A 13,636-nucleotide genomic window follows, 5' to 3' on the forward strand; every position below is an offset into this window, starting at 1 on the left:
CTGATGCCCACAATTCAAGAAAGATGTGGACAAATTGAAGAGAGTTCAGAGAAGGGCCACAAGAATGATAAAGGATTAGAAAACCTGCTTTTATAATGATGGACTCAAAACGCTCAAGATATTTAGTTTAACAAAGAATATGTTCAGGAGGGACTTGATTAGTCTGTAAGTACTGTGACAAAGTTCCTCCTCTGCCTTGGGGGTTTCCTGCGCTTATTGGCGGATTTGCTCGCCTCAGCGATTCACGGCAGCCCTCAGTTTGGCCACTTTTGCTAGTGGCTCAAACCTGCCGTTCACTCAGCTAACCTCATCATTGGCCAGCCTGGGGAAAGGGAGGAGAACAATCCCTGCAGTCTCTGCTGACCCAACTAGTGGGTCGGGGGCTAGGCCAGGAACCTTCCCCTCTGGTGGAACCCACAGTCGAGGTCACCTCCTCTTGTATCAAATAGGGAGTTGAAGGGGATGGGGGGAACCTGGGCCTGCCCTCTACTCTGGGTTCCAGCCCAGGGCCCTGTGGATTGCAGCTCTCTAAGGTGTCTCCTGTAACAACTGCGTGACCGCTACAACTCTCTGGGCTACTTCCCCATGGCCTCCTCCCAACTCCTTCTTTATCCTCATCACAGGACCTTCCTCCTGATGTATGATAATGCTTGTACTCCTCATTCCTCCAGCAGTACACCTTCTCACTCTCAGCTTCTTGCGTGCCTCTTGCTCCCAGCTCCTCGCACACACCTCACTAACTGAAGTGAGGTCCTTTTTAAAACCAGGTGCCCTGATTAGCCTGCCTGTCCTAATTGATTCTGGTAGCTTCTTAATTGGTTCCAGAAACTTCCTGATTGTTCTGGAACAGCCCATTATCTTACTCAGGGGAAAGGGACCTGCTTAATCTGGAGCTAATATATCTACCTTCTATCACTCTCCTGTAGGCATCTGGCCTGACCCTGTCACAGTACCTACAGAGGGAACAAATATTTAATAATGGGCTCTTCAGCTTCCAGCCACTGGATCATGTTATACCTTTCTTTGCTAGACTGAAGCTAGACAAATTCAGACTGGAAACAAGGCATACATTTTTAACAGTGAGAGTAGTTACCCATTGGAATAACTTACCGAGGGTGGATTCTGCATCATTCACAATTTTTAAATCGAGACATAGGTGCCGACTCCATGGGTGCTCCAGGGCTGGAGCACCCACAGGGAAAAATTGCCACAGCAGCCAAGCTCCCCACCCCAGCTCACCTCACCTCCACCTCCTCCCCTGAGTGCACCATGCCCCACTTCTCCCCCCAGCACTTGCTGTGGCAAAACAGCTGTTTCTCAGCGTAACAAGCTGTGCGAGGGAGGGGGGAGGAGCAGGAATGCGGCGCGCTCAGGGGAGGATGCGGGGAAGAGGCGGGGACAGGGTGGGAATTTGGGGAAGGAGTCCAATGGGGGAGGAGTCGGGGCGGGGACTTTGGGGAAGGGGTTGATATGGGGGTGGGGCAGGGGCAGGAGGAGGTGGGGCAGGCATGGGTCAGGGAGGGGGGGTCACGCACCCACCGGCGCCAGGAGAAGTTGGTGCCTATGAATCAAGATAACAGCATTTTTTTCTAAAAGATGCCCTAGGAATTATTTTGGGGAAGTTCTACCACCTGTGTTCTATGGGAGGTTAGACTAGATTTCTTCTGGCCTTAGAATCTATGAACAACACAGACTGTACTCCATTCACATCCCTGTACTTCAAAGAGGACTTTGTATTAGCCAATAGGATGGTGGCTAATGTGAGTGCTGAACATCACTCATTTCAGAGGCTGAGAATGCTGTTGTGAAATTAATAGTTATTTTTACCCTATGAAACAAGCAGCTTGGATCAGAAACAAACCAATATGATGTGATATTGCAGAGTACAAGTCAGTAATTGACTCTCCTACTTTGACTTTTAGTGGCTTAATTTGAGATGAAATCTCCACCAAGGATGGCAGTTGTTTTGAATATTGAAAATAGATAGGTCAGGTCTAGTCTAGCTGACTTGGGTGAAGTCTTTCCTGGTATGAAAACTAAGCTATTGGACCTCTTTCAGATTTTTACGCCACGTCCTTGTGGTGTATGTGGACTATCCTGGACCAGCTTCTCTTACTCAGATATATGGAACATTCAATCGTGCAATGCTGAGGCTTATCCCATCGCTCCGCACATATGTAGAACCTCTTACTGCTGCCATGGTAGAGTTCTATACAATGTCACAGGTAACTTGATCTACACACTATCCCAACTTCTGCTGACTAGTCCTCTTTCCTTGCTACTATTCCACTGTAGATAAATCCCAGTGCTTTTTGTCTTAGCCTGCTTACCCTGTTTTTATTAGCAGTTGTGAGATGGGGACATGAGAAGCATTGTTTGCATGTTAATTATTGTTGCACAACTTTATCCTATTATATACTATACCCAGTGTTTTGAATTTTAGGAAAGGTTCACCCAGGAGACACAACCACACTACATCTATTCACCTCGTGAAATGACTCGATGGGTGATAGGTATCTTTGAAGCCTTAAGACCATTAGAAACCTTACCTGCTGAAGGCCTTATTAGGATTTGGGCACACGAAGCCTTGCGTCTCTTCCAAGACAGGTAAAGAAACTATGGAAATAGTATTAAAAGTACAAATTGTAGAAATGAACAAAAGTTTAAGTTCATAAAATAAGTGCCACCTTCAAAGGCTTATACACATAACCAAAATATGAAGAATAATATTTTTGTGGATTTGAAATCTAGTCCTCTAAGCTCAGGGCAAGAGAAGTGTCTGTTGGATTGCTAAGTAGTTGCTAGTAGGTAGAACTGACTCATATTTACAATAGTATTATCCTTTGCCTTAATTTGCTATTTATAGCACTTAGCGTGTCCTTCACATGTATCTGTTTTTAATAGGTGTTGCATGCTTGCTTGTAACTGTCTTTCTCTCTAACTAGACTTGTAGAAGATGAGGAGAGACGTTGGACTGATGAAAACATTGATATGGTAGCTCTGAAACATTTCCCCAACATAGACAAAGAGAAAGCTATGAGCAGACCCATCTTGTACAGCAATTGGCTGTCAAAGGTAAAGAGGGATATCTCAATTGAAGCCTTGCCATTGACTGTTGCAGATACTAAGTATCCTATTAAGAGAGTGAATCTTTGCCCATCACTTCTCTTAGGCAGCACTCGTTCTAGCATACTAAGTGCAATCCATGCTATGATAGGATTTACCGTTGACAATAAGGATTGCTAACCATTTGGACTTAGTAAGCAAACACATTTGGTGCAGCATGCCATGATGGGTATCCAGCACACAGCAGAATCTATCTGGGTATCAAGGGAGTAGAACTGTGAATTTGAAGGCAGAGCATATACCCAAACAGGGACACCTCTAGAATACCAAGGGTAACCATTGCAGAAAGTATCCTGGGGTCTTGGACTAGTGCAGTTAGAAGATGTAGTCTTGGTTTATTTAACAAATAAGCCAGTGGTGTCCGTAACCACACTGGCTAACTAATGACTCAAAGAAGAAGTGCCACCCACTGAGTCACAAGCTTCACTTCCTAGCATCCTGGGTTTCCCTGGGTTTCCCAAGTGGTGTTAGATCATTGTGTAGCTTGATCTGAGGTATGACCCAAGGTGGTATGATTGTGGAGTACAAGCATACTCAGTCTTGTATCTAGCTGTATGCTTTCAGAACAATAATTGCCTATAGTCATCTCATAACAAACATTAGTGTCTGATCAATAAACTGTTCATGGCCTTAGACACCCCCCCCCACCACCAATCCTTTATATGACCTCAACTGTTGCAGCTGACTTCAAGAAACAATTGTGTAATGCTAATATGTGGTTGTAAAGCTTGTTGCTCTGAATGTTTTAGGGTTTGCTTTTCAGTGTCCAAGCAGGTATTCATAAATCTACTTCTCTGCCTGCTGGCTAAATGCTCTCCTGTCTGTTTAGACTTATGAAAATGCATTTAACATACATGCACCCTGTGTTAGATAACGTAACTCAAACCAGTTGAACCATATGTGTGTTCAAATCAGGAGTTTGCAGTGATGGTAAAAGTGGCAAGGAGGAGCACAAATACCTATCTACCTGGGAATTTTGTGGCACCTATGAATATACTGACTTATATTGCCTCTTAAAGTAATCAGTAGATCCTTTTAAATGCCTTACATTACAGTGGCTCTGCGGACATGATGTACAAATAGAAAATCCATCAGATTTTAGTGCAGCATCTGAGCTGGTGTAGAAACTAGTTTTTCAACTTAAAGTGAAAGTCTGAACTGTGTGCTAAGAGGCACAGCACAGAACTCATAGCCAAAGGGGAGTGGGGTGGGGACTAAGGTAGCTTTGAGTCTTAGTGGGCTGTCTAAATCGTGCAAGCCACTTCCCAGATGCCTGCAGAAATTCTGGGCAGCACTGCTGCCGTGGCATATAACATTACATGCCCTGCCCGTGGCACATGCTACATCGGAGTCTGAGGGGGTCCCTGTGGCGATCCTCCTCAATTCTCGAGTTGGGAATTTGTGTCATTCCAGCCTCTTTATCCAGCACAGAGGGGTCAGCAGGTTGAGAATCTCTCCCTTAGTCTTAAATTCTAGATGGTTAGATCTCTTGCTTACATATTGGCCTCCTTATTCTAGGATTATATCCCAGTGGATCAGGAAGAGCTGAGAGACTATATAAAAGCCAGGCTGAAAGTGTTTTATGAGGAAGAACTTGATGTGCCACTAGTGCTGTTCAATGAAGTTTTGGATCATGTCCTAAGAATTGACCGGTAAGCTGAATTTCCAACTTCTGGGTTTGTCTAGTTTGAATTATAAAACAAATCTGTATTCAGACTAGTCCAGAATGGAGCACCAGTTTGTTCTGGTGTTCTACTTGGGAGAGGCATTCTGTGAAGGGGGCACTGCAAGGTTGGAATTATAGCAGTAGACTGAGAAATATTGACAATAGTCACTTCAGTGTATCCCCGAACCGGTCACAGTACTAAAAAAAAAAATACAGGTTAAGTTTGCAAGGAAAGGAGGTTTGGAAATGTGGTGGCTAATTCACAATTTATCAAGCAATAAATTTACTTGAAGTACCAATCTCTTTCAGAATCTTCCGCCAGCCCCAGGGTCATTTGCTTCTCATTGGAGTTAGTGGAGCAGGGAAAACTACTCTCTCACGATTCGTAGCTTGGATGAATGGTTTAAGTGTTTACCAAATAAAGGTTGGTTTAGTTCAATCACTCAACAAAAAAACTGACTGTTAAAGCTTGCAGTTGTCTTACAGATATTCTATCTTTGGTAAGATAAATGTATAAACATAAGTCATTGTGAGGGATGATAAGGGCTAAAAAAGATCAGTAACTATTGCTAAATCTTTATAGGTTCATAGAAAATACACAGGTGAAGACTTTGATGAAGATCTGAGAATGGTCTTAAGACGCTCTGGCTGCAAGAATGAGAAAATAGCATTTATAATGGATGAGTCAAATGTACTGGGTTCTGGATTCCTGGAGAGAATGAATACTCTTCTAGCCAATGGAGAGGTAACTTGAGTAAATGTGTATAAAGCAGCAGTTATGCAGGAAAAAAATCAAGCCTTTAAGAAAAATATACTTATTTCCTGGATTAGGTTCCTGGTCTCTTTGAAGGAGATGAATATGCCACCCTTATGACTCAATGTAAAGAGGGAGCGCAGAAAGAAGGTTTAATGCTAGATTCCCATGAAGAATTGTACAAATGGTTCACCAGTCAAGTTATTCGCAATCTCCATGTTGTGTTCACCATGAACCCATCTTCTGAGGGCCTGAAGGACAGAGCAGCTACTTCTCCAGCTCTCTTCAACAGGTAACTAACTTACTGTGTTTGGGAACTAACTACAACAAAGTATCTTAACACTTTGCGTCTGTCTTTTTTAATTAAGAATATTGTTAATACCCTCTTAAAAAAAGAAATTTTGCAGGCTTTAATGTCTGTCTTGTCCTGACTGCAGGTGTGTCTTGAATTGGTTTGGAGACTGGTCAGCTGAAGCACTGTACCAAGTTGGCAAAGAGTTTACAAGCAAAATGGATCTGGAGAAGCCAGACTACACTGTGCCAGACTATTTGCCAGTTGTGTATGACAAGTTACCACAACCGCCATCACATTGGGAAGCTATTGTAAATAGCTGTGTATTTGTTCATCAGACCCTTCATCAGGTGTGTTCTGCCATGCTACTCGGATCTCTAGTGCCGTGTTCTAGTGGACTGACATAAGTTCAGTAAAACAATGTTGCCCCGTGACAATATTGAGTTTAAAAAAATCTAGACATTATATAATCCTAATGTTTTACATATACAAACTTTTGACAAAATCCTTTTCCTTTGGAAAGGCTAATGCTCGTCTAGCAAAACGGGGAGGCAGAACTATGGCCATCACACCACGTCACTACTTGGACTTCCTCAACCATTATGTCAACTTGTTCAATGAGAAAAGGAGTGAGCTGGAGGAACAGCAGATGCATTTGAATGTTGGTCTTCGAAAGATCAAGGAAACTGTTGACCAGGTACATACCTTTAAACTTCACTTTTTAAAATAAAATTAGAGCTATTAAAACATTTTAAAACTGAGTTTAGTCTGTATAGACTCTAATCTTTTAATTCATGACAGGTGGAAGAACTGCGCAGGGACCTGAGAATAAAGAGCCAGGAGTTGGAAGTAAAGAATGCAGCAGCTAATGACAAGCTGAAAAAAATGGTGGAGCATCAGCAACAAGCTGAGAAGAAAAAGGTGAAATCAAAGCTTTCTTTACCTTTTGTACATGTGCAGTATATTCAGAAATAACATCTTACAGGTTGCACAATCTTTCTCTTAGGTTATGAGCCAAGACATTCAAGAGCAGCTACACGAACAGCAAAAAGTAATTACAGATAAGCAAATGAGTGTGAAGGAGGATCTAGACAAAGTCGAGCCTGCTGTCATTGAAGCTCAGAATGGTAAGTCAGCACTGACAAATAACTACAGCATGCCTGCCTTTAGGGGTTTGGGGCTGATCCGAAGGCTCTTGAAGTCAGTGGGCATGCTTCCATTTGCTTCAGTGAACTTTGGGTCCTTCCCTTTATCAGCAGTATCTTAATCTTTAGTGTGGAAGCAGTAGAAATAAAATAGTTCACTAGCACTACTGAGCTTCCAAACTTCTCATTATTGCTACTGTAGACTTGCATTCTAAGCCGTATTTTTATTAAACTTTGAGCAATAAAGTGTCTTAATGGTTCACTGTTTTTTGTCAAGCTTTGCTAGATTTACTTACTATCTTTCAGTATACCAGGCCACATTAAAATAGGAACTCCTGAAACAGCAGTAGGTCAGCAAACACTAGGAAATTTCTGGTGTGCACTAGTATGGTCCACATAGTTAGTTAGTCTACAGCACAGTACCTTGCTGTGCACTTACACCCCAGCTTATTGCTCACTGTTTACTAGACAAGCCCCTAATGTGTTCTGTCTCTGCTGGTGCTGCCTCTTAAGAGATAGCAGGTTCCGGTTCATGGAATTAGTGATTTAATAAATGCTATATAAGTATCATGAATGTAAATACTACCTACAACTTATTTACTCAAGAGTTAGTTACAATGGCTTATCAGTGGATTGTGTAAGAGGAGGAAGGACTTCTAACTCACTATTTGCTTAGGTATACAGTCACTCACTGTAGAGGCATAGCCTTGTGTCAAGGTTCCTCCCCCACTCTGAACTCTAGGGTACAGATGTGGGGACCTGCATGAAAACCTCCTAATCTTACTTTTACCAGCTTAGGTTAAAACTTCCCTAAGGTACAAATTAATTTTATCCTTTGTCCTTAGAATATCCACTGCCACCACCAAACTCTAACTGGGTTTACTGGGAAACGTAGTTTGGACACGTCTTTCCCCCCAAAATCCTCCCAACCCTTGCACCCCACTTCCTGGGAAATGTTTGGTAAAAATCCTCACCAATTTGCATAGGTGACCACAGACCCAAACCCTTGGATCTGAGAACAATGAAAAAGCATTCAGTTTTCGTACAAGAAGACTTTTAATAGAAATAGAAGGAAATAGAAGTAAAGGAATCACCCCTGTAAAATCAGGATGGTAGATACCTACAGGGTAATTAGATTCAAAACATAGAGAATCCCTCTAGGCAAAACCTTAAGTTACAAAAAAGACACACAGACAGAAATAGTCATTCTATTCAGCACAATTCTTTTCTCAGCCATTTAAAGTAATCATAATCTAACGCATACCTAGCTAGATTACTTACTAAAAGTTCTAAGACTCCATTCCTGGTCTATTCTTGGCAAAAGCAGCGTACCGACAGACACAGACCCTTTGTTTCTCTCCCTCCTCCCAGCTTTTGAAAGTATCTTGTCTCCTCATTGGTCATTTTGGTCAGGTGCCAGTGAGGTTACCTTTAGCTTCTTAACCCTTTACAGGTGAGAGGATTTTTCCTCTGGCCAGGAGGGATTTTAAAGGGGTTTACCCTTCGCTTTATATTTATGACACTTTGTTTTTAGGCTCCTTAACTTGTGAACTCAGTATAGCTGCCAGGTGCAGACTCTTGCTCTTGTAGTAGTGCTTGGAGGCTTCTGATAGTTCAGCTTGCTCTCACACAAGTGAGAATACTGGTGGAGGGTTTTCAAAATGTGGAAAGCATTTGGTTTTTACAAGAGAGGTTTAATTCATTTTAAATATGACCTGAAGCTTAAAAATCTCTCAACAATCACAATGAATATTTGCTAATTCCTGTCTTACTATTTTGCTGTCTTTTCTTCCATTTTCTTCCCAATCAATACCCTTCCTTTCTCCTGCTTGATCTGGCTTGACCACTGTGATTAGCTGTAAAATCAATAAAGAAGCAGCATCTGGTAGAGGTCCGTTCTATGGCCAACCCACCTGCAGCAGTGAAGCTAGCACTAGAATCCATCTGTCTACTATTGGGTGAAAGTACAACTGACTGGAAACAGATACGTTCCATCATTATGAGGGAAAACTTCATTCCAACTATTGTAAACTTTTCTGCTGAGGAGATCAGGTGAATAATTGCAGGTACCAAGCTACTGCTGGGAATAGAAAGAAATTGTTCACAAGATTTTCACAATAGAAATCTTACTAGTAGTCACAATTGGTGATGTTAGGGCTTGTTTTCTACCTCAGAAAAAGCAGAATTCATCTCATATGCATATGCAGAATCTCCATATTTTATGCGGTGAACAAAATATCAAACTCTGTCATATATTCATGAAGATGATCTATCAGGGAGCAGATATGCATCTCGGCTAAATTTTACTCTTAAAATAAATTTTAAAGTATAGTCTGAGTAGCACATACTGCCATCAGAGCACTGGGATATAGACTATTCCCAGTAATTGAACTTAAATTTCTTTATTTATTTCCCAGCAGTAGCCTTAAATCCCTGAAAATACCTTTTTTGTCCCCTTAATAGCTGTAAGCTCTATAAGGAAGCAGCATCTTGTTGAAGTAAGAGCAATGGCCAACCCTCCTGCTGCAGTAAAACTGACTTTAGAATCAATCTGTCTTTTGTTGGGTGAGGAGACAAATGACTGGAAAAAGATCAGACCAGTTATTCTCAGAGATAATTTCATCAGCAGCATTGTCAACTTTAATACTGAAGATCTCAGGTATTGGTTTTAGTTTATCTACTGTAGTAAAGGGGCAATTTCCTCTCAGTAACTCTGCGCTGACAGATTGAACACTTGCACACATGCTGTGTTAAGCACACAGGGTACCTCTTCTTTTGCAGTGACTCCATCTGGGAAAAGATGAAGAAGAATTACATGTCAAATCCAAGTTACAATTACGAAATCGTAAACCGAGCATCCTTAGCGTGTGGCCCCATGGTAAAATGGGCAATTGCACAGGTAACTCTTCTGCAGTAGATACGCCAATGTAGAATGCTTCAGTGTTATGTGGGAAATCAAACACCTAGTGATCGGTCCTAGTTCTACCGTGCTGGAAATATGCAAGGACTCAGAATCCACAGACTTCCATCACTCAAAGATCTGTGGCATCTTGTCTTGCTTGCTATTGTAGGTAAAAACAGAAATTGGTCTCAAGTGAACGTGCAGAGTAAGGTGTTGAGTGTTCTTGAATACTCGGTTAACTGTTCCATGATTAACAGGATCCTGCAGTACATTTCATAAGAACTTGTATGTAATGATTGCAACCCTACAACTTACTTTTTCAAAAGACCATTGAAAATATCTGTTTTAATAATCGTGACTAATGGCTGGTCTTTTTGCTCTGTAGCCAGTTTTGTGTACACAGACCAGATTTTGTTGCCTGGTTTGATCTCATTTCTCCCACCTGACAAGGGTGGGGAATGTTGTAGAGCAGTGTGATCATGTCTTACTGAGGGGAGGGCATCTAGCTCTGAAGTAATGTCAATGGCAAGCACAGACACCATCTCATCCAGCCCTATCCAAAACCCAGGTTGGTTATTTGTGGGTGTCGACTTTGGCCGAGGGTTTACAGGTGGGATTTTAGAAGCTTTAGTAGAGTGCTGTTATGGGAAAACAGGAGGGCTCCTTCAGTGGGGGCAGGGGCAGGCTAATCCCAGTGTGCAGGGAAAAGGAAACGCTAATTTGGTATTTACCCCGAAAGGGTAAGTTTCCCTCTTCTAGCCTTCCAGATTCATTGCAGTGTCTCCCCTGCCTTCATCCTACATGCCCTGAGAGAGAGCTCTGGCATCACGGGCAATTGTCTCTGCACTGCATGATTTAATTTGAAATTTGATCAAAATCTGGAGGCTTCCCAAAGAACTTCAGTCTCACTTCAGTGAGATGAATAGTGCAGTCCACACCTCTTGGCTGTTTCAGGCGACCTGCAGACTCAGAATAGTGAATCAGTTTAAGCAGAAGACTAGAAAATTAAACTTTTTAAAATGAAATCCTGAATACCTAAAATCCTGAGGGGTGCCCTCAATCCATAAAAAACTATGCTTGCTGATTTACATGGTCCCAAGTCACGTGGTAAATTCCATTCTAGAAAGTATCTAGAACTGACTGTTCACATGTTTCACAGCTGAATTATGCGGATATGTTGAAACGAGTAGAACCTCTCCGCAATGAACTACAGAAACTGGAGGATGATGCCAAAGACAATCAACAGAAAGCTAATGAGGTAGAACAGATGATTCGTCATCTCGAGGCCAGTATTGCTCTCTACAAGGAAGAGTACGCAGTGCTGATTTCAGAGGCTCAAGCAATTAAGGCAGACCTGACTGCAGTTGAAGCAAAAGTGAGAATACTTAATGTACCATTTTGTCCATTTTATTGGCTTCTCTTTGATGTTTCAGGGGGTGGGAGTAGTGGCTTTCAAACATTCTATATACCTTTCTAAAACAAAAGGCTTTAATGGCCTCTCTACACAACAGTTTGTCTTTCAGTATGTTTCATCCTTTGGACTTTTTACAAAGAGCTTTGCAGATCATTGATAAACAGACCAGAGTGAGGATTACTCTTCCAATCACTGCCTCATGCTGGCCACCCAATTAAGTTGGCAATCTGTCTGATCAGGACGAGGCTAGCAGGTGGGATGTTACTCAAAACCAAGGAAAGCTAGCATAGGTAAAACCAGTCCTTTTTCACAAGCACAAAATTCACCTATTAGACTGATCAATTCTGTAAGTCTCAAATGTGTTTCAGAGGAATTTTGATTACTTAATGCTTTTAACAAAAAGTTGAGTGTCTGCCTTTTCTCATATTTTAAAACTATCTTGCAGGGTAACTGTTATATTAATGTTCTCTTCAGACAAGTCTAGTGAAGTCAGGTCAAACAGTCCATACAAATGTCCTCTTATTTTTTGGTTCCTTGAGCTGCACTGATGGAATCATAGAAATGTAGGGCTGAAAGGGAACTCGAGTCCAGCCCCCTGTGCTGCAGCAAGGTAAAATAAACCTAGTTCATCATTGACAGGTGTCTGTCCAATCTGTTTTTTAAAACGTCCAATGATGGGAATTTCACAATCTCCCTTGGAAGCCTATTCCAGTGCTTAACTACTCCTTGTAGTTGGAAAGCTTTTCCTCATATCTAATCTCTATTTCCCTTGCTGCAGATTAAACCCCTTACTTCTTATCCTACCTTAAGTGGACATGGAGAACAATTGATCAGTCCTCTTTAGAACAGCACTTAACATATTGGAAGACTCTCCCCGTGGTTGTCTTTTCTCGAGACTAAACATGCCCAATTTTTTAATCTTTTCGCGTAGGTCAGGTTTTCTAAACATATAATCATTTTTGTTGTCCTTCTCTGGAAACTCTCCAACCTGTCCACATCTTTCCTGAAGTGTGGTATCCAGAACTGGACACAGTAATCCAGCTAAGCCCTGATTGCTGTATAGATTGGGACCAGTACCTCTTGTGTCTTACTTAAAACACTCCTGTTAATACGTTCCAGAATAGTAGCCGTTTTTGCAGCTCCATCACATTGTTCACTCAGACTCAGTTTGTGATCCACTATAACCCCCAGATCCTCTTCAGCCTAGCCAGCTAGATCGGGATGGGCAAACTTTTTGGCCCAAGGGCCACATCGGGGTTGCAAAACTGTATGGAGGGCTGGGTAGGGAAGGCTGTGCCTCCCCAAACAGCCTGGTCCCTGCCCCCATCCAACCCCCTTCCACTTCCTGCTCCCTGACTGCCCCCCTCAGAATCCCCTACACATCCAACCCCCCTGCTCCTTATCCCCTGACCACCCCCTCCCGGGACCCCCCCACCCCTAACTGCCCCCCCTGAGACCCCACCCCCTATCCAATCCCCCTGTCTCCTGACTGCCCCGCCCCCTATCCACACCCCTGCCCCCTAACCGCCCCCACAGGACCTCACCCCCATCCAACCCCCCCCCCGCTCCCTGTCCCCTGACTGCCCCAACCCCTATCCATACCTCCGCCCCCTGATAGGCCCCCCGGGACTCCCACACTTATCCAACCACCCCCTACTCCCTGTCCCCTGACTGCCCCCCGGGAACCCCTACCCCTTATCCCCTGGCCCCGAGCCCTGGCACCCTTACCATGCTGCTCAGAGCAATATGTCTGGCAGCTGCGCCACCCAGCTGGAGCCAGATATGCTGCCCTGGAGGAGTGCGCAACCCCGCCGCCCAGAGCACTGGCGGCGTGGCTGTGGGGGAGTGGGAACAGCAGGGTAGGGGCCGAGGTAGCCTCTCCGTCCACGAGCTCGGGGGCCGGGCAGGACGGTCCCGTGGGCCAGATGTGGCCCGCAGGCCATAGTTTGCCCACCTCTGAGCTAGATCCTAGCCCAGGGGTGGCCAACTTGTAGCTGCGGAGCCCCATGTGGCTCTTCAGAAGTTAACGTGCGGCTCCTTGTCTAGGCACCGACTCCAGCCTGGAGCTACAGGCGCCAGCTTTCCAGTGTGTCAGGGGGTGCTCACTGCTTAACCCCTGGCTCCGCCACAGGCCCTGCCCCCACTCCACCCCTTCCCACCCCCTCCCCTGAGCCTGCCATGCCCTCACTCCTTCCCCCTCTCCCCCAGAGCCTCCTGCATGCCACGAAACAGCTGACTGGGGAGGCGCTGATCCACAGGACTGCCAGTGGGCAGGAGGCACTGGGAGCGGGGGGTGAGGGGAGAGCTCATGGGGGCCGGGGGCCTGCTGATGTATTA

General features: G+C 43.9%; 1 protein-coding gene across 1 annotated transcript in view; it reads left to right on the forward strand.

Moving 5' to 3' along the window:
* Nucleotides 1-13,636, forward strand: part of LOC144266149 (cytoplasmic dynein 1 heavy chain 1-like) — a 108,424-nt gene that overhangs the window by 66,639 nt on the left and 28,149 nt on the right. The window contains exons 41-54 of the mRNA XM_077819378.1: nucleotides 2,060-2,225; nucleotides 2,444-2,607; nucleotides 2,946-3,075; nucleotides 4,645-4,778; nucleotides 5,102-5,216; nucleotides 5,376-5,537; nucleotides 5,624-5,838; nucleotides 5,984-6,188; nucleotides 6,362-6,535; nucleotides 6,640-6,759; nucleotides 6,845-6,965; nucleotides 8,840-9,035; nucleotides 9,765-9,882; nucleotides 11,045-11,260. Of these exons, the coding sequence (XP_077675504.1) occupies nucleotides 2,060-2,225; nucleotides 2,444-2,607; nucleotides 2,946-3,075; nucleotides 4,645-4,778; nucleotides 5,102-5,216; nucleotides 5,376-5,537; nucleotides 5,624-5,838; nucleotides 5,984-6,188; nucleotides 6,362-6,535; nucleotides 6,640-6,759; nucleotides 6,845-6,965; nucleotides 8,840-9,035; nucleotides 9,765-9,882; nucleotides 11,045-11,260 (2,236 nt within the window). The remainder of the gene's footprint in view (nucleotides 1-2,059; nucleotides 2,226-2,443; nucleotides 2,608-2,945; nucleotides 3,076-4,644; nucleotides 4,779-5,101; nucleotides 5,217-5,375; nucleotides 5,538-5,623; nucleotides 5,839-5,983; nucleotides 6,189-6,361; nucleotides 6,536-6,639; nucleotides 6,760-6,844; nucleotides 6,966-8,839; nucleotides 9,036-9,764; nucleotides 9,883-11,044; nucleotides 11,261-13,636) is intronic.

This window comes from Eretmochelys imbricata, chromosome 6, assembly GCF_965152235.1.
Source record: "Eretmochelys imbricata isolate rEreImb1 chromosome 6, rEreImb1.hap1, whole genome shotgun sequence".
Lineage (NCBI taxonomy): Eukaryota > Metazoa > Chordata > Testudines > Cheloniidae > Eretmochelys > Eretmochelys imbricata.